Source organism: Ursus americanus, chromosome 10 (assembly GCF_024610735.1).
Source record: "Ursus americanus isolate L20-20 chromosome 10, mUrsAme1.1.p, whole genome shotgun sequence".
Lineage (NCBI taxonomy): Eukaryota > Metazoa > Chordata > Mammalia > Carnivora > Ursidae > Ursus > Ursus americanus.
In genome coordinates, this window is record NC_142136.1 from 14,527,673 (window position 1) to 14,554,054 (window position 26,382).

Sequence of the window (26,382 nt, forward strand, 5' to 3'; positions counted from 1 at the left end):
CCACAACTATTATATTCAACTTTAAGTAGAAGAAATAAGACAGAAGAATCAAGTTTCTTCTAGCTGTTTCACACTATACTTACATAGGTGACATAGAACGAGTCCTCTGGTGAATTTTAATCAGTGAAGATAGCCAATCTAATTAACCCCTTAAAATAATATGAGATTATATTTCCTTTTTCCGAGTTATTAACAAAAGTGCTCCAATCGCTAGAGGTAGTATAGATAAAATTCAGCTCTTTTCCAGGCCTTTCCTAGTCATAGTCCATAAAATGCAACATTGAAAGTACTTTCAAAGTTACTTTGAAAGGGGTACCAGATCTCAAGGCAAAGAAATGTTTGTATGTGTACTTTTAGTTTTATAGTGCCCGTTTTTTGCATTAAGAGCCCATGTTTTATGTTTAAAGTGAAACATGGTATTTGTTTAGCTGGAATGCTGACATCCCAGCTAAGATCACCTGTGATATGAGCAAATGAGGAGAGATTCAAGAACTTTATCAATTTTTAGAAAATATTAATTGCAGAAGCAGATGAAGGGGAAATGAGAAAGTCTGCTACAACCATTTTCTTCTGTCTTTTTACCAAGAAAAAAAATACTCGGAATGATATGCTTTCTAGGTGTTTGTCATGAAGTGTAGTTGTTCAGTGCGTGAGACTGCATCAGGCCTACCTTCTACATCGGGGCTTGCGTTCATGATAGGATGATGACTGAACGTACTGCTTCCCCCAGGGAATGCTGATGGTTGTCGAGTTGTGGTCATTGTGATGGAGTAGCCATCCTCCGAAATTAGGTATGTGGCAGTTTGACACCTTGCCCACCTCTAGAGTTACTGGTTTAAAGCTGACCTGCATGACCTTGCTGGGCTCCAAACCATTTATACAGCATCAGTGGGATGAAGATGGGTTGGTACGTTTAAGTAATTACATGATTTGTCTCTTGTTTTTTGTTTTTTCATTCCTTGTGTATGTGCTAATTCATACCGACATAGTGTAGACCACAATTTGTAGGTGAATAGAAAAACAAATTGAAAATAAAAGACTTATTAAATATAGACACTTGCTTGTATAACTTACCTTAGGACGGAAAGCCTTTGGTGTTTGGAAGCATTATGTTTCAAAGTAAAACTTTCAAATGGAAAAAATTTACTCCTTTTTAATTTTGTCAGTTTGATTTTGGTGTTTATGCAAATGTTATTTGAATATCAAAGTGAGAAACATTTTTTCTTCTTTGTTTCCCCGTAGATTTAGTAAATGGTGGGATTGATAGCCACCATCTGTTTAATCTGTAATCGGTTTTTGCTTAAATATCTATTTGATGAGAAAATATTTGTCCCAAACTGGTATCTTCTAGAAGGTATACAATAATGAAACTACTTTCATTTTAAGTTCTTAGGACCTTTAGATGAAAATTTCTATACAGAAGATTTTTACTTCTTGGAAAAAACAACATTTACTAATTTCGTAGAGAAAATTAAAGGCATTGTTGAAAATATGGACATCAGCTCAAAGAAGTAAGTATTTAAAATCCTAAGAGTAATTTATTTTGGGGGGTGCTATTTTGCAGCTTATTTTTTCTTTTTAGGATTAGAAAATGTTTCAAATACATGCATAAGACATAATAAGAGATATGTAGAGATATTTAAATAACAAAAAGCATCCATATACTCACCACCACCAAACTGTAGATGTTAATAGTTTTATTTGCCTTGGATCTTACTGTCCTTTTTGTTTCTTACCCACTCAGCCTGTCTCCATCTTCCTGAGACGTAACCATTTTCCTAAATGTTGTGTGTATGATTCCATATTTGTGTTTATGCTTTTGCTTCTTATGTGAATATCCATGATCAGTGTTGATTGTGTTGAATGCCTGACTTTTATAGAGAAATGCTATTTACTATAGGCTCCTTTGCGACTTCAGCTGGAGCTTTATCTACGTTCATGTATGTAGAACTAATTTCTTCATTTTAATTCCTTTTTTGTGTTTCATTTTATGAATATACTGTAGTTCGTTTATACAATCCAGTACTGAGATACAGTGAACTTGGCTTTAGTTTCTTACTGTTGTTACAGAAATGCTATAATGAACCAGCAGTGTGAGTTTCTCTGGAGCACAGGAGTGTTGCAGTTGGGTTGTAGGGTATGCACGTCCTCCGCTTTACTCCCGTACTGTTAAGTTCTGTCCTTTAAAACAGTTGCAACAATTAACACTTCCTCCAGAAACGTGAAAGTTCAGTTTCCCCAAGTTCTTACCAATACTTGGTGTTATCAGACTTGTTCATTTTTTTCTACCTGGTACATGTGAAATTGTGTCTTTTTTTAATTTGCATTTCTTTGACTTTTAGTAAAGTTGAGTATCTTTTCGTACAATTATTTACATTCATGTTTACTCTTCTGTAAAATACCCGTACGTGTCTTTTGCTTAGCTCTCTGTTGCATTATTTTCTTCTTTTAATGATGTATAAACATCTTCTGTGATTCTATATACTAATCTTTATCAATTGTATGTGCCTCACATATTATATTACAGTTTGTGACATGGCTATTTACTTTTTTATTGTAATTTCTTACCAGATATATAGACGTTTTTAATTTCGATGTCAAAATGTTGTCAGGATTTTTCCTTCATAGCTTATTTGTGATGTGTGTGTGTGTGTGTGTGTGTGTGTGTAGGTTGTATAAGAATTTTCTCTAGCCTGAGTTCATAAAAATATTCTCCTTTATTTTCTTCTAGAAGTTTTACAGTTTTATTTATTTATTACTGATTTATATCTTTAATTCTTCTTGGATCTGCATTCTGTTGCACTGGTATACTGTCTTGGGCCTGTCCCACATTCCAGTTACCACAGCTTTATAAGAAATTTTGATACTGGGTAGGAGAAATTCTCCTGCCTCTTCTTCAAAATTGTGTTGACTGTTTTGGGCTAGTTTTTCTGTATAAATATGATTAGGACTAGCATAACAAGTTTCATAAAAAAGTTCCTGGAATTTTAATGGGAATTTCTTTGAACTTATAGATTAGTTTAAGGAGAATTGCCATCTTCTAATAATATTAAATTACCCATCTATTAAATAAATACATGTATTGTTTATATATAGCTATAAAAATGTATAATATACTATAGACAACATAATATTATATAATATATAAAATAATATAGGTATATAACTTGGTGTATATGGTATATAATTGTGGTTTATGATTTATCTATAAGCATATATATGAGAATATGTAGGTAGACAGTTAGACACACTTACTTAGTGTTCCTTTTGGGTCCTTCACTGAAGCTTCCATTTTTTCCCATGAGGTCTTACACATCTATTTTTGGATTTATTCCCTTGTACTTTATGCTTTTAGCTCATATTGTAAATGGTGTATTTTAAGTTACCTTTTCAAATTATTTAATGCTAAATTATAGGAACAATATTAGGTTCTGTATTGATCTTCCTTGCTTGACTGTCTTAATTTTTGTAACATTTTGTCTAATATTAGACACTCATGTCATTTGTGAATTTTAATAGCTTGTTCCTTAACTTCCAGCTTTTAAAACATCTCATTTATGTTGGCCTTTCTCTTGATTTAGTTTGCTTAATTTAGCAAAAGATATATCTATTTTACTAGACTTACCTTACTTACTTTTCATATATGTGGATTTAGGACATGGCAAGCTGCTAATTTTTGGCTTTGTTTTGTTTTTTATCAGTTTCAGTTCTTTGTTATTTCTTTTTAATCTGTTCTCTTTTATAAACTTCTTAAGTTGAATTCATAGCTTACTAATATCACATTTTTCCCTTACATATCTTTAAATTACTGGCTTCAAGCATTTCTCTAAACACTTATTTAGTTGTATCACATAAGATTTAAAATATAAATATTTCATTATGATTCCGTGCTAATATGTTCAAATTTCTATTTTGGTTTTTTTAACATTTGTTTATTTAAGATGTTTTTAAATATTTATGGTTGTTGGCTTCAATAAGGCAAATTCGTGGCCCATTTTATTGTTTTTATCTTCTCCATATAGAATTGTGCCTGGATCTTGTTAGACACCCAATAAATATTTATTGAATAAATAATAAGATGTGCTTTAAATTTTTTAGATGGCACAGTGTGTAATTGATTTCCAGTTTGTTTTGAACTGTGATTAGAGAACATGGTTTATGAACATCAGTTATTTAATATTTATTTCTCTCAGTTTTGTGAGATAGGGTTCATTTTTATCATTGTTTCGTGTTTGATTTTTTTAAAGGCATATTCTCTAGTCATGTGTAAGATTGTACACATCTCTATTATATTGAACATGCTGATTTTTTCCCAACCATCGAAATACTGAATTTCTCTGTTTTAAGGTCAGTTACCAAAAGGAGTTTGTTAAAACACTGCTAGGATTATGGATCTCTCATTTAATTTGTGTAACTTTGTCAATTTTTGTTTTAAATATTTTAAGCTATAGTCGTGTATACCCTGATTCAAAACAGTTACATTTCTAGTGACTTGTTCCCTTTATCGTTACATAAATTACTTCTTTCCTAATAATTATTTTGTCTTAAAGTCTGTGGCATCTTATATTTAAGCCACATCAACATTCTTTTTTGTTAATGTTTTTCTGTTACAACTTTTTCCATTTTTTACTCCAGTGTACCCCTGCCTCTTGTAGCATACAGCTAGGCTTTGAGGTGGTTCCTGCCAGAACTCAAAGTTCTGATTCTTCGTCTTGAGTACAGAATTCTGATCCAGATGAAATGGATGTCCTTACTTAATCTGTCAGTTAGGAAATGATGTTACCATAGAAAATGATAAATAAAGTCATAAAGTAAGGGCTTTTCTGCAGCAAAGAGATAATATCCACAGTTATTTTCAAGTGGAATAAAACGAAAGAAAACTTTAAAAAGAAAAAAAAGTTATTTTTTAGTTAAATAATTTAGGTCTAGTATATGTTGGAAAGTATATATAATGCAATAGTTTTTAGATTTTGTGAGTATATTGCGAACATTTCAGAGCTAATTTTTTAATCTTATTTGGTAAAAAATACAGTTTTAAGTAAGTTTGAGAAACTATTTCAGCCACTTTAAAGGTGCATTTCACACCAAAATCACCACCCAAACAAAAACCAATAACATGAAGCTATAAGAACATCCCCTCTGGTTGAAGTCGTTGCGTGTGCACACACAAGGCTAAACAAGTCGTGATGTGGTTGGATAAATTCATAGTTGCCTCAGTATGAGCATATGCTTACGACACGCGGCCTTGTTTTCATGCTTTCCAAGAGTTAGCGACTAGGAAGGTGGGCTCTGGTTGCAGAAGGCCGAGTCCTTGCAAAGCTCCCCGAGGAGCACACGATAGCTGCTCCTGTAGCAGAGTGATCACTGCTTGCTCGGCTCTCAGCGAGGTCTCCACTCCTCAGACAGGAGGCGTGGAGCTCCTCGTTCTGTACACCTCTTCAGTTCTTGGCAAAAAGAGAAAAACTGACTTGGATACCACCATATTCAGAGCATCTACAAAAACGTTGTTTGGGCCCCAAATTTCCCTTTCCTCATTTCTTCCTCTCTCAGTGCATATGGTCTCCTTGAAACACAGGGAGCATGTTTGACCACATTTCCTGCGTTGTGCCTCCAATTTCACATATTAGAGACTACATGGCTGATAAAATACCTTTCAGGCAGTTTAGAGATTTGGGTCTCGATTAATTCATTCATTTTATGTATGTTTATTAAATGGCCATTAAGCAAAGTCCTACATGTCAGAACCTGATAGCCCAGTAAAAAATGATATAGCAGAGAGACACAGGTTCTCAACCACTCTGAATCTAAATTTCTTTATAAAATGGAAGTACTTTTTCTTTCTTTTCTTTTTCCTCTTCTCTCCAAAAACTTGTCTTAACGTTCAGCCAACATTTTCTGCCCCAGTGTATCAATGAACATATAATACATTTCCTCTATCATGGACTTTCAAATTTGGTTATATGTAATATAGGTGTTTGTTTTATGCAGTTTTAATTAGTTTTCAAACTAATTTGTAACCATAGAAGTCTGGACTTCTTAATTATTTAAAAATTCCCCCTTTAGTTCTTTCTGTCCTTCTTTCTTTCCTTGTGTGTGTCCCACTGCTTGCACACATGAACAGCACTCAGCAAATACTGCCTCAAATTGAATGATTCAGCACATTCTTATGGACACTGCTGAGAACACCACTTGTAAGTCTTTAAAGATCATATCATAAGGAAAGCAGGATGGTTTTTATTTTTTTTATTTTTTTAATGTTTTTTTATTATATTATGTTAGTCACCATACAGTAAATCCCTGGTTTTTGATGTAAAGTTCGATGATTCATTAGTTGCGTATAACACCCAGTGCACCATGCAATACGTGCCCTCCAGTCATCTGTTGAAGGGCATCTCGGTTCCTTCCATGATTTAGCTATTGTGGACCATGCTGCTATGAACATTGGGGTACATATAGCCCTTCTCTTCACTATGTCTGTATCTTTGGGGTAAATACCCAGTAGTGCAATGGCTGGGTCATAGGGTAGCTCAATTTTTTACTTTTTAAGGGACCTCCACACTGTTTTCCAGAGTGGCTGTACCAACTTGCATTCCCACCAACAATGTAGGAGGGATCCCCTTTCTCCACATCCTCTCCAGCAATTGTTGTTTCTTGCCTTGTCAATTTTTGCCATTCTAACTGGCGTAAGGTGGTATCTTAGTGTGGTTTTGATTTGAATTTCCCTGATGGCTAATGATTTTGAACATTTTTTCATGTGTCTGTTAGCCATTTGTATGTCTTCATTGGAAAAGTGTCTGTTCATATCTTCTGCCCATTTTATGATTTATTTGTTTCTTGTGTATTGAGTTTGGGAAGTTCTTTGTAGATCTTGGATACCAATCTTTTATATGTAGTATCATTTGCAGATATATTCTCCCATTCCGTGGGCTGCCTCTTAGTTTTTTTGACTGTTTCCTTGGCTGTGCAAAAGCTTTTGATCTTGATGAAGTCCCACAAGTTCATTTTATCTTTTGTTTCTCTTGCCTTTGGAGATGTGTCATGAAAAAGGTTGCTTTGGCCGATGTCATAGAGGTTGCTGCCTATGTTCTCCTCTAGGATTTTGATGGATTCCTGTCTCACATCGAGGTCTTTCATCCATTTGGAGTTTATCTTTGTGTATGGTGTGAGAGAGTGGTCAAGTTTCATTCTTTTGCATGTAGCTGTCCAATTTTTCCAGCACCATTTACTGAAGAGACTGTCTTTTTTCCACCGGATGTTTTTTCCTGCTTTATCAAAGATTAGTTGCCCAAAGAGCCGAGGGTCCATCTGGGTTCTCTATTCTGTTCCATTGGTCTATGTGCCTGTTTTTGTACCAGTACCATGCTGTCTTTCTGATCGCAGCTTTGTAGTACAGCTCGAAATCTGGCATTGTGATGCCCCCGGCTTTGTTTTTCCTTTTCAACAGTTCCTTGGCAATTCGGGGCCTTTTCTGGTTCCATACAAATTTAAGGACCATTTGTTCTAGTTCTTTGAAAAATGTCATCGGTATTTTGATTGGGATAGCATTGAAAGTGTAGATTGCTCTGGGTAGCATGGACATTTTAACTATGTTAATTCTTCCGATCCATGAGCATGGAATATTTTTCCATCTTTTTGTGTCTTCCTCAATGTCTTTCAAGAGTGATTTATAGTTTCTAGAATATAGATCCTTTACCTCTCTGGTTAAGTTAATTCCAAGGTAACGTATGGTTTTCGGTGCTATTGTAAATGGGATGGGTTCCCTAATTTCTCTTTCTTCAGTCTCATTATTCGTGTATAGAAATGCACCTGATTTCTGAGCATTGATTTTGTATCCCGCCACATTACTGAATTGCTCTATAACTTCTAATAGTTTGGGAGTGGCTTCTTTTGGGTTTTCCATATAGAGTATCATGTCATCTGCAAAGAGAGACAGTTTGACTTCTTCTTTGCCGATTTGGATACCTTTTATCCCTTTTTGTTGTCTGATTGCTGTTGCAAGGACTTCTAGTACTATGTTGAATAATAGTGGCGAGAGTGGGCATCCTTGTTGTGTTCCTGATCTTAAGGGAAAGGCTTCCAGCTTTTCCCCATTGAGTATAATATTTGCTGTAGGCTTTTCATAGATGGTTTTTATGAGATTGAGGAATGTACCCTCTATCCCTACACTCTGAAGGGTTTTAATCAGGAAAGGATGCTGTATTTTGTCAAATGCTTTTTCTGCATCTATTGAGAGAATCATATGATTTTTGGCTTTTTCCTTCTGGATAGAATCTAAGACACCGATCGGTTTGCAAATGTTGAACCACCCTTGCATCCCAGGGATGAATCCCACTTGGTCATGATGGATAATCCTTTTAATGTACTGTTGGATTCTAATAGCCAGGATCTTGTTGAGAATTTTGGCATCCATATTCATTAGGGAAATCGGTCTGTAATTCTCCTTTTTGATGAGGTCTTTGCCTAGTTTGGGGATCAAGGTAATATTGGCCTCATAAAATGAGTTTGATAGCTTTCCTTCTGTTTCTATTTTTTGAAATAGCTTTAGGAGAATAGGTATTTCTTCTTTGAATGTTTGGTAGAATTCCCCAGGAAAACCATCCGGGCCTGGAGTTTTGTTTTTTGGAAGGTTGTTTATCACTCTTTCAATCTCTTCATAATTAATTGGCCTGTTTAAAAAATCAATTTCTTCCTGTTTCAGTCTTGGTAGTTTATAGGTTTCCAGGAAGTCCGCCATCTCTTCCAGATTGCTTAATTTATTGGCATAAAGCTGTTGATAAAAGTTTCTAATAATCCTTCCAATTTCATTGGTGTTGTTTGTGACCTCTCCTTTTTCATTCATAATTTTATTAATTTGGGTCCTTTCTCTTTTGTTTTGGGTAAGTCTTGCCAGTGGTCTGTCAATTTTATTCTTTCAAAGAACCAGCTTCTAGTTCTGTTGATCTGCTCTACTGTACTGGTTTCTAATTCATTGATTTCTGCTCTAATCTTGGTCAACTGCTTCCTCATGCGTGGATTAGGCCTGTCCCTCTGTTGCTGTTCCAGCTTCTTGAGGTGAGAATATAAAAACTGCATTTTAGATTTTTCTATTCTTTTGAGTGAGGCTTGGATGGCTATGTATTTCCCCCTTAGGACTGCCTTTGCAGTATCCCATAGGTTTTAGACCGTTGTGTTTTCATTCTCATTGGTCTCCATAAATTGTTTAAATTGATTTTGGATTTCCTGGTTTATCAAATCATTCCTGAGCAGGATGGTTCTTAGTCTCCAAGTGTTTGAGTTTCTTCCAAGTTTTTCCTTGTGGTTGAGTTCCAATTTCAAAGCGTTGTGGTCTGAGAATATGCAGGGAATAATTTCAGCCTTTTGGTGTCAGTTGGGACCTGTTTTGTGACCCAGCACATGGTCTATTCTTGAGAATGTTCAATGGGCATTAGAATAGAATAAGTACTCTTTGGTTCTGGGGTGTAGTGTTCTATATATATCTATGAGGTCCAACCTGTCGAGTATGGTTGTTTCTTTGTTGATTTCTTGCTTAGGTGATCTGTCTATTGCTGATAGTGGAGTGTTGAGGTCCCCTACTATTAACATATTTTTATGTATATGTCTCTTTATTGTGGTTAAGAGTTGGCTTGTGTATCTTGCTGCTCCCCTGTTGGGGGCATATATATTTATAATTGTCATATCCACTTGTTGGATACATCCTTTAAGAATAATATAGTGCCCTTCTGTGTCTCTAACTATAGTCTTTAGTTTAAAATCCAATCTGTCTGATATGAGAATTGCTACCCCAGCTTTCTTTTGAGGTCCACTGGCGTGAAAGATGGTATTCCATCCCTTTACTTTCAGTCTGAATGTATCTTTAGGTTCAAAATGAGTCTCTTGTAGACAGCAAATGGATGGGTCATGTCTTTTTATCCAATCTGCAACCCTGCGGCGTTTTATGGGAGCATTTAGGCCATTTACATTGAGACTGATTATTGAGAGATAGGATTTTAATGATGCCATGTTGCCAGTAAAGTCTTTGTTTCTGTAGATTGTGACTTTCTGTTCTGTACCACTCTTGGGGCTTTTTACTTTTATAGAACCCCCCCTTAATATCTCCTGTAGGGCTGGTTTCGTGGTTACGAAATTGGTCAATGACTGGCAATTCTAGAAGGTCTTTATTTCTCCATCAATTCTGAATGACAGCCTTGCTGGATAAAGGATCCTTGGCTGCCTGTTTTTCTCTGAAAGAGCTTTAAAAATGCCCCCCCAACCCTTTCTCTCATTCCAGGTCTGTGTAGACAGGTCTGACATAATTCTGATACCTTTGCCTTGGTATGTGAGAAATTTCTTTGCCCTGGCCACTTTCAATACTGTATCCTTAGATCTAACATTTGCGAAATGCACTATGACGTGACGTGGCATAGGTTTGTCGTGGTTGAGCTTGGGAGGGGTCCTCTCTTCCTCTTGGACATGAATGCTTGTTTCCTTTGCTAGATTAGGGAAGTTTTCAGCTACAATTTGTTCAAATATCTCTCCTAGACCTCTGTTTTTCTCCACCCCCTTGGGGATACCGATGATTCTGACATTGGAACGTTTCATTGGGTCAGTAATCTCCCATAACATACATTCTTGAAAATGGATTTTTCTGAGCCCAGATTCTATTTTAGCTTTCTCTTCTAACCCATCTTCCAGTTTGCTGATACGTTCTTCTGCCTCATTCACCCCGGCCGTCAGAGCCTCTAGTTTTGACTGCATTTGGCTCATAGAATTTTTAATTTCTGCCAGATTTGCTCTCATTTCCGCCCTTAGAGATTCTATATTCTCATTAACATTTTCAGTAATACTTTTTTCAAGTCTACACATCATCTTGACCATTGTTACACTGAATTCCATTTCTGACAATTTGGTTATATCCATATCCATTAGTTCTGTGGCAGAGGCCACAGACTCATTGTCTTTTCTTTGCTGGGGGGGATTTCTCCTTCTCGTCATTCTGATGAGGAGAGGTTGCGGGGTTGTCCAGAGCCCAAATTATTGACCGGGACCCAGGCCGTGCGCCCTTGTTTTATAGGGATCTTAGGGATGTGGGCTTCTTGATTTTTTCAGCCTGCCTTTTGGGGGAGGGGCCTGCCGCGCCGATACTCAGGCAACCCTGTTTGGGTAGAGTCTCCGTGTCCCCTGGGAGGGCAGATGGGGATGGGCACACTGTGAGCCGGTATTTCCAGGCTTTTGTTCTCTGGCGGCTTTCCCTGGCGGTTTGCTGTGCCTCTTCTGAGAGTCAGAGCAGCAGTGGCCGAATCTCAGCCTCTGTCTCAGAACAGAGGGATCGCAGCCCGTTCTCCACTGATGATCTGGCCACTTTAACTCTGTTTCTGTTGGTGCTGCTCAACCCTGCAGCGTCCCGGGATGTGCGCCCCTCACCTGGTGTCCCAGCCCTCACTTCCAGGGCTGGCGCGTCTCTGTCCTTTGTGTTTCTTTTTCTTTTTTTTTTTTTAAGATTTTATTTATTTATTTGACAGAGATAGAGACAGCCAGCGAGAGAGGGAACACAAACGGGAAGTGGGAGAGGAAGAAGCAGGCTCATAGCAGAGGAGCCTGATGTGGGGCTCGATCCCATAACGCCGGGATCACGCCCTGAGCTGAAGGCAGACGCTTAACCGCTGTGCCACCCAGGCGCCCCTCTGTCCTTTGTGTTTCTAACACCAGCAGCCGCCCCGTGCGCTCCTGGAGCTCCCGGTCTCAGTCTGGTTCCAGTGAGCGCACCAGAGCTCTGTTTCAGTCTGGTGGCGCGCGTTCCCCGGCTTATGGTCTCAGTCTGCTCTCTTGCGGGTGCCTGTCCTCGAGTCCGCCCGCTCCCCCGTGCAGGTGGCTGCCGCTTCCCGGCGCCCGAACACGGCGGCTCCCTCCCCCTTACGTTTATCTTCTGATATCTGTGCGTGGATTCACGGCTCCCCACTTCGTACCTCAATACTCAGCGCTGGAGACGTTCATTTGTAGAGATCCAGATGTATCTTCCTGCGTCTCAGGCTGATTCCGTGGCTGTTCAGGCTGGTCTGGTACCTATCCAGCTCGACTCAGGGGACCGGCTGAAAAAGGGGTCCCCTACTCCTCCGCCATCTTAACTCCCCTCCAGGATGGTTTTTAAAGCAACAGTCATCTTACTTTAAACTGACAAATTCTTCTTATGAACAAGTTTGGGAGAAAAGTTATTTATATAAAGCTTGTCTATTGGAGATATCTTAAACTAAATTTCCGTTTCTCAGGTGTTAACTGTGACATGAAATATGGACCTTTTTCTTTGAAAAACTCACACATTATCTGTCTCATTTATCTAGCATGAGCGACCTTGTTATGAAAGTTGATGCCCTTCTTTCCTCTTTGCCTAAACGCGCATCTCGCCATGATATCACATTTCTTAGAGAGAATCACAGGTAAGAACGTAATAGTGTGTGCGTTTTTTCTGTCACTGTATCCCATACTCAATTACAGTTTCAATTTATATTTGTAATATAGCAAAATTCAAAGTAAAATTAAAAATTTTTAGAGAAGAAATGTCTTTGACAAGATTAGGAAAAGAAATTCCAATTAATTATATATTCTAGTAAATAAAGGATGATGTGTAAGGATCTGAAGCTTCAGGTAAGTTCTATCTAGTATGATTTGTTTTATTATCTTTCTTGTTCAAGATCATTTGGGATTTTTGCAGTATTTGGGGATTATTATATATAAATAATACGTTTATATTCTCAATGTATAAAAGATTCAGTTACTAAAGAATTCTGATTAGTAAAATGTAGACACGGGGGTGCCTGGCTGGCTCAGTTGGAAAAGGGTGTGACTCTTGATCTTAGGATTGTGAGTTGAAGTCTCACACTGTGGATAGAGATTACTTTAACGAATAAATAAATAATAAAATAAAATGTAGACATGTATAAAGGCATGTCCCAAGATGTGTTCGATGGAACACTGCTCTGAGATGTTGACCATATATTCTGAGAGGAAAACTGTTCTCTGGTCAAGTACGTTTAGAGAACACTGCATTCTTGGGAAGGGATAGGGAGAGATTTTCAGTATTCATCAATATATTAATAGTTATGAGATGTGATCTACTTAAAGGTGAAAGAAAAGTTTGTTTTTGGTTAATTCAGCAGTTTTGCAACTTATTTATCCATGGAACACTTTTTGGTTAAAAATTTATTATTTCATGAAGATTAGATTTCTGAAGGCAGCCATCAGAGAAATAAGCTAGTGTGTAATTTCACTATATTACACAGTTCCTCTAAGATAGTCGAAATGAAATTCACCAAGCTCTGTCTACATACATACAATTATCTGTGTCCCCAGAAGAGAACCTTTTCTATTGTTTTTAATTAAGGACCACATAGAATTGGAGAAAAAATAGACATCATATAATTAAACTATAGGCATGTTTTATTATATGATATTTTTCTAATCACCGCTCCTATAAAAATTGTAAGTTTGCTGGTTTTATGGCAGATGCCGTCTTGGGTTGCTCATGTGTATCTCCAGCCGTAACACCAGCTTCAGCCGCAGGATGTCTGTCTTTAGAGAGGTCTTCACACACACAGGAGTAAGCTCAGGGAAGATTACTTTCTAAGGAAAGTAGCACTGTTGGAAAGGAAGTTTTATTGTTTTCAGATAACTGAGATTCAGTACTTGTATTTTTAAACGCATCTCCTAGAATTCTTCTTAGAAACTTCTTTGACTTCTGCATACCATGTGCTGAAATAATTTAGCACAGATTACTCAAAACCGTCATTGTAAACATTAGTCACTAGACTGTTCCACAAAAAGCTATATTATACTTAGGAAATCTGATACATTGAAACTTACGCCCATGTTCAATGTCTGAAACATTCGATCTTTTATAGTTTATTATCAGTCTCGACTTTCTTTCTCTACCTTTCACATCTGTCAGTGCATCTGCTGCTTAAGCCTACTGCCTTATTTTATAGACATGGAAGATGGAAGGGTATTATGTGACTTTGTGACAGTGGTCTGCAGTTCTCCAACTTCGTCTGTTATTTCTGAGGCATTTCTATAAATATTTGTGAATGGGCATGTGGCCTGTATGTATTGGCGTGCCTCTCTGTTTATGCAATTATACATACTCACCTAATGCCTACCTTCTGAAACATGCAGGCAGTAATTTGCCATTTTCTGAGTTCATGGATATAATTTAGGCATTTAGACTTTTTTTCTATGCGTTTACCCATGCTGATATGTTTACCTAGGTCAATATTGGTTGTGTGACATAGCATGAGCTTTCTTGTCCAAAACACCCAGGTTTTGAATCCTAGTTACCATAGCCCTGTGACCTCTCATAATCTATAAAATATGGTGTTGATTCCTACCCTTCAAGGGTTTTATGAGACCTACTGCCTTGAATATAATAGATACTTAATGCATTGCAGCTATTATGTGTATTTGTTAGACAAATAACGAAACTTGGAAATAAGAGAAAGATTGGACCTGAAACTTAAACCATAAAACAACTCACATTAATCTGGGTGGGGCGGGGGGGGGGGGCATGTGAATATCCACCTTAAAAGTAGGATCCAGGCCAGCAAAACTTAATGTTAACCTAATTGAAGGTATTAATTTAATGAAAGAATGACTTTGCTGGACTTGATTTATGTTGCATCCATAGGAAAAGTAGAGAGATGCTGCTGGACGATACAGTCCAGGTTCAGTCAGAGCTGAGCTGCTAATGTGTGTGTGTGTGTGTGTGTGTGTGTGTGTGTGTGTGTGTGAGAGAGAGTGTGCATGCGAGCACACGTGTGTGCATGTGGGGGTGCATAGATGAGCACTGATTTATTTATAAAGAAATTGTTGTAGGGTTTGTCCTTACACAGTTGTGGGAGCTGGTGAAGCAGTCCCTCTAAGGCTGTTGATACTAGAGCTTGGAGCTCACAGGGCAGGCAGTTAGGAAGGAAAGGATGTTTCTGTCTGCCATGACACACCCCAAATTTAACTGTAAGTTTTTCAGTTTACACGGCTCACAAAGTTCACAAATGAAAATAAATGAGTTGTTCAGGTGAAATGTAACTGTGTTTAGAAGAGGGAGGACACAGAAATTTCTCTGAGAAATCTTCACAGAGGGAATACTATAGGATGAATAATAGTGTTTCAACATCTCTAAAATAGTTTGACCTGTCCTTATACAGAAACTGGTCATTCAATTCGGTAAAACAACTCTGCATGGAATGGATAGGATATTGGCTGAGTAGCAGCTTCCCATTGCTGTGGCCTGTTTGAAATGTCCTTAGTTTCTCTATAAGACTTGAGAGACCGCACATAGCTCAAGCTGCCCTTCATGGATTTCTCTGACTTAAGCTTTTAATAATTATTGACTGTCCGTGTATTTGCCCTTATTCTTCCTGGCTAATGGCATGAAGTGTAGCAATGGTTTCTTGACAATTGAATTCAAATCCATTGCCCTTTTTAAAGGTGGTGTAGGTAGAGCTAGCATCTTTTTGTTGATATTGACAGAGCCTTCCTACTTAGATGAGTCAATGTAATACCTACTGACGGGCTCAAGATTCTGCTCAGAAAATCGTCATGAGTCTACACCAGTGCACAGAGAGATAGAGGGTGGGTGCTGTGGGATTCTGATACATATAACCTCACAGAACTGGCAGTAGTCTGGGTAAACAGATGCCTACTTTGGCCACATACAATCTCATAAAGCATACAGAAAATGACCAGTTTTGAATAGTGGTACAAGTATGGCCGTAATTTGTAAAATTTTCACCAAGATAACTAACGTAATCAACCATTGTAGATAGTCCCTTTAATTTGAAAACATCTGATTTGTAGTCCTTATATCTAGTAGTTATGTAGCAGGATCTGTTGTCTGATTCTTTCACTCCTGTTTTAACAAAATCAAATCATGTCAACTGCATATAAAATAAATGTCTTTTGTTTCTTTCTCAGAGGACCCATATTTGAAGTGACTTTTACATTAGCTTTTATTGCTGAGAAATTAATCCCTTCACTGCAAAAAGTCTAGATATTTATAGTCTTCCTACACCAAAGAAGACTAATGTCCCTGTAGTTTTACAGGTATACGTTTTGATTTGGAAATCTTCCCTTTGTAATATGTAAGATATTTAATTCATACATCTTGAAAAACTGACTTCCTGTATTACAGTGTTAAAACAGTAATTCAGTTGGAATATTCTGTACTTTTAGTCAAATATATACTTTTAACTTTTGATTATAGTAAATCTAAAGAACTTATTATCTCCCATTGACCTTTTCTGTGCTTTTACTAATTTCCCCAACATTTCTCTGTAAAGATTAGTCCGTCTTCTAACTTAGAATTTAGTTCAGTGAAAGACCCAAGGAAGAAGACTGAGGGGAGGAGGTCAGGAGAAGGTGACTGGGGGCAAAAATAAGTATGATAAATTTGGGCTTTTTCCCCCTGAAGTTTCCTGTTTTATGTTGGGATTTTTTTAATACTAAATTTAATAAAACTACTGAACAGTTAATTTTATTCTCAAATCTGAGAAAATATATTCAACTAACATAAAAGTTATCTTGGCTTTATTTTTTAATATTAGACGATCCATGAGAATTTGGGGGGGGTTAAATGAAAGTTTTCACTGTAATAATATTGTTCTTTGAAGAGTTTTCAAAAATCACTCATTCATAAAATCTTACTTTCATTTTCTCTGATTCTTTCCAGTTTTGTAATTTATTGAACACAAACATGAGTCTTTTAAATTTGCATTTTCCAGAGTGGCTGCGCCAGCTTGCATTCCTACCAGCAGTGTAAGAGGGCTCCCCTTTCTCTGCATCCTCGCCAACACCTCGTTTCCTGTGTTGTTAATTTTAGCCATTCTGACTGGTGTGAGGTGGTATCTCATTGTAGTTTTGATTTGTAAATGACTGATATATACACACACACACACACGTACATACACACCTCACTTTTGGTTTGTGATACACACACACACACACACACACACACACACACATTGGAATATTATTCAGCCATCAAAAAGAATGAAATCTTGCCATGTGCAAGGATGTGGATAGAACTAGAGGATGTTATGCTAAGTGAAATAAAGCATTCAAAGAAAGACAGATACCGTGATTTCACTCATATGTGGAATTTAAGAAACAGATGAACATGGAAGAAAAAGCATGGAAGAAAAAGAAGAGGCAAACCAAGAAACAGACTAAGTTGTAGAGAACACACTGATGGTTACCAGAGTGGAGGTGGGTGGGGGGATGGGTTAAATAGGTGATGAACATTAAGGAGGACACTTGCTGTGATGAGCACTGGGTGTTGAATCACTCATTTCTATACCTGAAACTAACATTATACTGTATGTTAACTAATTAGAATTAAAATAAAAACTTGGAATTCAAAACAAATAAATTTGTATTTTCATCTGTGAAGTAACCAGGATTTTTTTAATCCAGTGAGAAAGAAAGCAATTTTTTTTTTTTTAGAAAAAAAGCAATTTATAAGAATGCATATAGCTCAGGGGCACCTGGCTGGCTCAGTCTGGTGGAGCATGTGACTCGATCTCAGTGTTGTGAGTTTAAGCCCCATGCTGTGTATGGAGATTACTTTTAAAAAAATCTTTTAAAAAAAAAAAGGAATGTATATAGCTGAGATTAAGATTTATTAGATAAATAAATCTTATTTATCATCTTTCATCTTATTTTCTATTTTCCTAGCATTATAACAATAAATCCTGAAGAGAATGACATGTTCTTTGATGTCATTGCTATTGTTGATCCATTGACACGAGAAGCACAGAAGATGGCCCAGTTATTGATTGTAAGATAATATTGTATTATATATCATTTTATTATATACTTTCATTTTGAAATTTATAATCTTTCAGGTGTGCTTTCAAATATCTGTGCTATTGATGCTTTTATTCTTTTTTTTTTTTTTTAAAGATTTTATTTATTTATTCGACAGAGATAGAGACAGCCAGCGAGAGAGGGAACACAAGCAGGGGGAGTGGGAGAGGAAGAAGCAGGCTCATAGCGGAGGAGCCTGATGTGGGGCTCGATCCCATAACGCCGGGATCACGCCCTGAGCCGAAGGCAGACGCTTAACCACTGTGCCACCCAGGCGCCCCTGATGCTTTTATTCTATGCGGCTTTTAATTAGCATGTTATGTTTCAGTGTAGAAAATGAAATGCCGGGGGTGTTACGGTAGTCCCAAGGTTAGTTGCTGCTGTGAACTTGATTATTGTCCCCTGCCTCCCCTGAAATTTGTATGTCGAAGCCCTAACCCCTACTGTGACTGTATTTGGGAACGGGGCCTTTTAGAGGGTAATTAAGGTTAAATGAGGTTTTATGGCTTGGGCCCAGTCCAGTAGGATTTATAGCCTTACAGAAGAGGTCGGGAGAGAGATCCCTGTCTCTCCTCACACAAAGAAGAGGTCATGTGAGTGCACCACAACATGGTGGCCGCCTACAAGCCAGGAAGAGAGCACTCAAACCGAATCAGCCAGCATCTTCATCTAAAATAAATACATTTCTGTTGTTTAAGCCACCCAGTCTGTGGTATTTTGTGGCAGCATTTTGAGCTGATTCATCCTAATTCCCCTCTTCATCCTGTGGCAAGTGCTGAAGAGTGAATGGCTTCTAGAGAAGCCAATGATCTAATAAGTAACAATAGCCAGACAGGTGAGTGAAGGTTGTGTTCAGTAAGTCTGGCCACAGTAACAGTACCTTCAAGGCTGGAGTTTATTTCTCTCACCTCGCAGTCCAAACGTGAGCTCCTGGAGTGGCTAAGGCAGCTCCACAGCGTGAGGACGCAGGTGACTTTTGTCTGGTGGTTCAGTCATCTTCGTGAAGCACCTCCTGTCTCATGGTTTGTGATCACTCGTCAGGCTCGTCTCACGTCCCCTCCGTGTTTCTGCAAGCCGGAAGGAGAGAGCAAGGGCGTCCTCTGTCCTGTCACATCTCACGGACCAGAATGTAGCAAGTCACGCGGCTGCACCTACACACAAGGGAGGCCGGAAGCTGTGCATAAGGCTGAACATTCGTTCACTGAGCAAGCAGAGAGAAGGAACCCTGGGAGGGAGCTAGCCGACTCTGAAAGGCCATTATGTGCTTTTTCTTTATACTGAAAACTTGAGAGGTTCACATTGTGGTGCAGCTTTCAGTGGGTGAATCCCGTACGCTAGTTATGCTGGAAATCTGTATGTTTTCTAGTGATGTTCAAAATTTTGGGGTACTCCTATTTGAAATTACTCCATGCTTGTTTTAAAGACACATTTTTAAAAAACATTCTCAGAAGCGGAAACCATTTGTCCTCTGCCAGTTGGCCTCACCTTTGGAAGCAGGCAAAAGTGATTAGACATTGAGTCTGCTGGATGATGTAAGGGATCGAGCTGGGTCATATGGGTATACCTGCCGGCGAAATCTCACCCTGCAGTTTCTCTCAGATTAGTTTGCTCTAGCAAATCATATTGGAAAAAGGGATTACCAATAGCTCTTATAGTTGTTTGGACAAATAATTTTGGAAAGTCTTTGCCATTTTACTTATTCATTGTATAAGCAGGGCAAACAATTTCATAGTTGGTTTACTTACCCCTGTCCTTTCTTTTAACATTTGTACATCTTCAAGTTTGAACTTCTGGAGACACGCTATTCAGATTATTCTTTAGAGAACAGCAGTCGGGTAACCATACCTGTAGGGAGTGGAGCTAGTACGATACGTTATAGTGTACACATACCCTGTTTCTACAGAGTCGTTATTCAGAAAAAAACATGGCTTGCCTCTAAAGTTTTTATGTAAAGATAGAATTTAGGAATAAGAAATATGAGACTATACAGAAATATAAAATATGGGAATGGATCCCAGTTTACGTGATTGGAAATAATAGCATACTTTCTTTCCGAGCACCTCAGCACGTCACATAATTTAGCATTTCTTACTATAAAGAAAATTTGTGCTATAAAACAAATTAATTTATTGGAAGAAATAGTATCTCATTTAACACTTGGGAAAAACAGTGACTCAGCACCTCCATCGTAGCACATAGGAGTGATAGAACGGGGATCAGAGCTCTGCATTCCGTCGTGTGTTCTAATTCCTTCTCAAGCCTGCATCCTTTCTATTCCACGCACCTGTTTTTTCCCCTCTCTCTTTACCTATGTCCTTTGTTGTCTAATGTCTTTCAAATCTGCACTGACTTGCCTTCCTAGAGATAGAGACTACCAAAATTAATAATTCTCCTATGCTATATGCCCCAAGTAAATAGAGAGTATTTCATCCATGTGTAGCAAGGAACTTCCTACATCTCTACCATATGGGTGGAATTCAGAACCGACTGGGGTACCTTCGCCATTGTTGCCGGGAGGCCCCATTCTGTGTTTGCACGTCATGGTTCTAGCAATCACTTTACTTGTTCTTCAGTGCTAAAGAAATTTGGATACCATGAAAGAAAGTCATATTAAGCAAAAAGGAGGCAGTGTAACCCTTGAGTGATGAAATTAACTGTTGGGATTCAAATCTGACCTCTGCCATGACTTGCTGTGTGATCTTTGGCAAATTACCACATCTGTCTGTCTCAGCAGTGAAGGTAGCTATCTCTGAAGGCTGTCTTGAGGATCACATGAGAATGAATATCAAGTGTGAACACAGTGCCTGTACATCGTAAATGCCTAATAAACATTAGATAGTAAGATCACTTAATATTAATTGTGGGAATTTTTTTTCTAATAGGTACTTGGCAAGATTATCAACATGAAGATAAAATTGTTCATGAACTGTAGGGGTAAGCTTTCAGAAGCCCCTTTAAAGAGGTGAGTCTAAGTGAACATAATTTCATTTCAAAAGGTTTGCAAATGCTCAGACCAAAAAAAAAAGAGGACCATAATTACTGGGTCTGGTTTTTTTCTTCATGAGATGCTTAATTGAAATAGACCAGAAGATCAAAGATAATTTATTAACCTTAATTGATATAAAATTAAAATAACCTAACCAGTAAAATTGATCTAATCTAATTGCAGAATTTATAAGGATTTATGTTTGTCCATGGGTATTTTTGAAAATGTGATCTAGGAATACCTATTTGGAAATATACAAGAGGAAAATAAAGTTGAATTAAACCATTTTTGGTTTAGCTATATTTTCCTTTTTTTGTTTGTAAAGATTTTATTTGAGAGAGCAAGCATGAGGAGGGGCAGAGGGCAGAAGGAGCAGGAGAAGCAGACTTCCGGCCGAGCAAGGAGCCTGATGTAGGACTTGATCCCAGGACCCTGGAATCGTGACCTGAGCCAAAGGCAGATGCTTAACTGACTGAGCCACCCAGGCGTCCGTTTCGCCATGTTTTCAGTACTTCAAAGCTGAATTATCAAAATGATCTTTAGGATATCATCTCATTATTTGGGAGTATTGAGATGTAATTCATGTAGAATAATCTTTCAATAATATAGAAAATGTTAATTGTGTGCACAATAATTCTGTACTGTTGAAAGAATGTCTCTCAGGTGGGGGCAGAGATATACCCTTCCTCTTTCAGGGTGAGAATCACTGTCATTTTGAGCCACTCTTACTGATAGGGATATACAGTATCCTTCAGGTGTCATGGGGCAGAAAAAAGGCTTGTTAATGTGCTTTTTGTATAATGTAATATAATGTGCTCTAAAACAACATATGCAAACACAAGACAGAAGAGTTGCATTCAGTTAATCCCTTGTTTACTTATTAAATTGTATTTGTTGTAATTGATAAACATACCAGAGATTATTGCCTTGAGCAGATATTTTAAACATGGCAAATATTTTTAATATTTGGAAAGCAATAAAATGGGAAATGTAGAGAATTTAGATGAAAGTTTAGGGTACATTCATTCCTTTCCTGAGACTCTTGTCCTCATATCTCATTCACATTGTTCTCTGACTTCTCATTTATCTTGTGTATTTCAAATTTTGTCATGTCCCAAATCCGAACAAAAGCTCTCATTTTAGCCTCTGAGAGGTCAGTTAGCTGAGTACGGAATTTTTCTTCATACAAGTACAGATCTTCTCCATAGTATCTCCATAAAGCTTTGAAGTTATATAATAGAGAGTAGGAATATTGAACATAAGCAAGCATAATCCGTTAGGAGGGAAAGAACTTGACCTCTCTAAGATGAAATGACCCTTAGTGCTTGGAGTGGTAAATGATTCAGCGCAAAAACAAACTGGTTTGGAACTGTGGGCTCCAACGAGCATTATTGGCTCAGTAGCATCTATCAAGCAAACAAGATAACACGTTGATCCCCACCCCTTGACTTGTAGAATACTGCCCCATGCTTCTCAGAGGGGGGAGAGGTCATGGGCAGCTTCCTCCTGCGTCTCTCAAGTGTCCAGCCTTCCTGCGGGGCAGCAGAAGGGGGTGCTCTCTCTCTTGTCAACCCTCCCTTTCTGTCTGAGCCCATGCTTCCCCACTTGTTCTGGAGCCTTCCTTTATCACATAGTCCCTTTGTTCTGCATCTTTAACCTCTCTGCCAGCCCTTTTCTTTGCATCCTGAGAGTTTACTCAGTTTAAAAAAAGAAACTTCTCTCTCAATTTCCTCTCCCCTGGAGCCCTGACTTTCTCCTCCTCTGAATTCTTTCTCTTCTCAGTTTCTTTACAGTTTGCTCATACCTTGTTTATCTCATCACCGTACCTCCCCCGTCAGCTTGCCTTTAACTTCCTCTTTGCTGCTGGGTGGTTGTTACTAAGTCACAGAGACGTTCCTGTCGGCAGCATCCTTGGAATACTTCTTACTCGATGACATTTCCACTGCACTGGACAGTACCGAGTGTTCGTTTTGTCCATTTTTGTTGTGGCTGCATTCTCCCCATGTGTCTCACCCCTCTTGTAGTAGGCAGCTTTGGACACGGCTGCCAGGGATCACCGTCCTGGGAGTATCCGCTCTGTAGCTTCTCCTTGAGCTTGGACTGCACCTAGGGTTTGTTTCTCATGGAAAGCATATGGCGAAAGTAGTGGAAGGTCTCCTGGGCAGCTAGGTTCTAAAAGGCTGTGACTTGTGTCTTGCTGGCCTTCTCCATCCCTTGCTCTTGCATGCTTCCCTGACCAAGCAAGATGGAGGGGATCTTGTGGCAAGGACCCGAGGGCAGTCTGCAGCCAGCCACCGGTAACCAGCTGCAGTCCTTTTTCCAGCGACCCTGGAGGGAACTGCACCAGCCTGAACGTGGGTCCTCTTCCAGTCCAGCCTGAAGCTAACTACAGCACAGCTGACACATTGATTGCTGTCTCCAAATAGCGAAAGTCACGATTCTTAATAATAAAGCTAGTTCTTTATTAGGCCAAAATACTCTAAAGCTTTGTTGATAACCAGCTGTTTTCAACTCAGTCCTGTCTGTTTTTAACTGAACTTCTACCAGAATTTTAACTTGCTTGAATTTAATTGCTTTCTGTTATCACATCTCTTCATATGATTAATGGTGCTAAGATCCAATAAAATGGCTGGAAAATGGACCATGGTCAAAGCTGAAGAAGGATCCGTGAGCACATACAGATCATAGACTAGTAGAACATACATGAATCAGTATATGCTAAAGGCATTCTAATCGTGTTAAGAAACAGTCAACAAGGATATATAATCTTATAGTAGGTGATTGTCTACCATTTACGAGCATTAACTTGTCTGCAGTATAGTTTTAGTTTTTTTAACTTGAGACTTTTTGGTCATGGTTTTAAGCCATCTTCAGTTTTTAAATATTTAAACCGAAATCTCAGGTTTGGTCACAGCACATATTTTTCTTTATGTTCCTTTGACAGCTTTTATCGTTTTGTTCTGGAACCAGAGCTGGTGTTAGTGGCTAATGGCATTACTGGACCCGTGGCAACATTCCTGGATATCCCTGAAGCGCCCCTTCTCACTCTCAACATGATTACTCCTGAAGGCTGGTTGGTTGAGACGGTACACAGCAACTGTGACCTTGACAACATTCACCTCAAGGATGTAAGTGGTCTGGTAAAGTTCTGTCAAGAAAGAGGGATGGGGTAAGTTCTTACCGCCCCTATAACTGTGGCAAGAGTGTGATGGTGCTGCGGCTGCTCCCAGAATTGTCCTCCTTACGGTTCTAGGTCCTGACCCAGTCTCTCCTTTGGTTTTTGAGTTTCCCTAACTTCCAAATTCAGCTTCTCAGGTTTTCCAGGTTCTTAGCTGCTCTCACCTGCTTTGTGGCTTCAGCCCTTGGTTCACAGGCGCTCCCCTAAGGTGAACGACAGAGAGAATGCAGAGACGGATGCCCAGCACCCTAGGACGACACGTGAAATACCTATTTTGCCCAGAGGCTTTGTTTTTAACTCTGAAAGGAGCAGTTTTATCTCAAACTCTGTTTTCCCCACAGCTCATGGCCAGAGAAAGCAGCCCCAAAGGGTAGGAAGCAGGGAACCGTGCTTACTCAAAGCTGCAGCTGCATGTGCTCCTTTCCAACCCCCTGCTCTCCCTAACCGCCCTCTACCCCACTCCTCTCCATCCCCAGCCTCACCCCCCTCCACCCCACCCCCCTCCACCCCACCCTCTTTCATCCCTACCCGTCCTCTGCCCCCACCCCCCACTTCCTCCAGCCCCACCCCATGATCCTTCTCCCAGAAATGAACAGCCTTCTCTTCCCCACCTGCCTGTTGCATTCAGCCCACCTCCCTAAAAAAGGGGAGGAGACTATTTTAAAATACACAGAGTCTTTCAAAACATTGTATTCAGAAACCACAACCCACGGAGGAAGCATTTTAGAAGAGCCTACCTAGAGAATAGGTATCCAGAAGAGAGAGCCAATCCCTCCTCCTCACTGTCCTCCTCATGCCCGTTTCTGTGTTGCCCTGACCTGTTTCCCGCTCTGGGTGGGACAGCTTCTCATAGCTCTTGCCTTGACCTACCGAGGCACAAACATTTTACCGCTGATAATTTGCTTAGGGTTGTTCGTCATGTTTGTTTCCTGTGCGTTAACTTTGGTCTAAAGATTCTCCTTCCAGGCAGGTTTCTTCTGATTCACTCTTGAGTAGATTGTGTGGTTTCTGGTCACTTGGGTGGAACACAGCCACTGACTGCAGAGAAGGACCTAAACCTCAGCCATGGCCATCGCCAGAAATCAGCCCCGCACATCCAGGGAAACCATAGAAAGGCAGCGAAGTCATAAAATACAGGAGGGAAAATTCAGAAATGAATTTGGCAAAAAGTAAAAAATCCTGTTTTCTCCTAAAGGACCTACCGATTCCTCATTCAGAGAGTTCAGTGACATATACCAATGAGATAAACGTACAGAGTCCAACCGAAGTGTACAGTTTGTGGTGGGAGAATTAACACAGCTTAGAAAAGATTTAGATTGAGTCTGTAGTAAAAATGTCAGCAGCTATTAGACAATGGAGATTAACTGAATATTGTTGTGAGTAGCAAGTAGATGCCTTTTTAGAAGCTATTTATTTGTTTATTTAAGTGATCTTTACACCCAGTGTGGGGCTCGAGCCCACAACCCCGAGATCAAGAGTTGTGTGCTCTACCAACTGAGCCAGCCAGGGGCCCCTAGAAGCTATATAAATGAACAGTAGTTCTATTTATTTTAGAAGAATTGAGAGAACTTTTTCTGTCTTCACAGATCATATGAATAAACAAGTTCTCATAGCTGTAGAAGTTAACTACTTCTGAGGCTCCTCCCTTCCACTACATTCTGTACATACTTAGAATATTACCCGCAACAATCCTAGAAGACTATGAACTAGCAAAGTAGAGACACTTGTTGGGGTAGAAAGAAGGCGTTGTAGGTAAAAAGGAAAGTGCACGCTGGCAAAAATGAGGCTCGTCATGAGAGATTGCGATACACGCTGTCTCATGCAAGTCCTCCTCGCGTCTAATCCCTGGACATCACGTAAACACCTAAAAAAAAAATTTTGATCAAGAAAAACTCTCCCTTACCAGGACTTTGTTCACGTGGGCTATGGCACAACCAGTGTTAATGCCATCATTAAGGGTGACAGAAGTGGTTAGAGGAAAGCTTAGAGGGAGACAAGCCGTTTACCTGGAGGTCAGAGGTGGTACTTCTCAGAGCTTGTCGTGAGGACTGCATCCAGAGCCTCTTCAGTTATAGTCAATCACAGCCTGTATCTGAAAGATCTCAAAACACCTGAAACAGTCGTGGATGTTTACCCAGGAAAGAGGCAGTGAGGAGTAAAAGATTGCTGAAGGACAATGGGATGTGGCTGTGTGAAAAAGGACGTCTCAGAAAAATGTATTAGCTGCTTCTGAAGCAGCCATGAAGTCGACCCTTGAACAACATGGGGGTCAGGGCCACTGATCCTCCCCCACCACACACACAGTCGAAAATCCACGTATAACTTTTGACCCCTCCACAAAAAAAAACTTAAGTACTGATAGCCTACTGTTGACAAGAAGCCTTACCGATAA

The 26,382-nt window shown here is 39.1% G+C and overlaps 1 protein-coding gene across 7 annotated transcripts in view; it reads left to right on the plus strand.

Moving 5' to 3' along the window:
• Window positions 1–26,382, plus strand: part of UGGT2 (UDP-glucose glycoprotein glucosyltransferase 2) — a 189,296-nt gene that overhangs the window by 112,036 nt on the left and 50,878 nt on the right. For all 7 annotated transcript variants that reach the window (XM_087865039.1, XM_087865040.1, XM_087865043.1 and 4 more), the window contains 5 exons: window positions 1,387–1,511; window positions 12,315–12,410; window positions 17,695–17,797; window positions 20,709–20,788; window positions 23,757–23,940. In XM_087865039.1, the coding sequence (XP_087721165.1) occupies window positions 1,387–1,511; window positions 12,315–12,410; window positions 17,695–17,797; window positions 20,709–20,788; window positions 23,757–23,940 (588 nt within the window). The remainder of the gene's footprint in view (window positions 1–1,386; window positions 1,512–12,314; window positions 12,411–17,694; window positions 17,798–20,708; window positions 20,789–23,756; window positions 23,941–26,382) is intronic.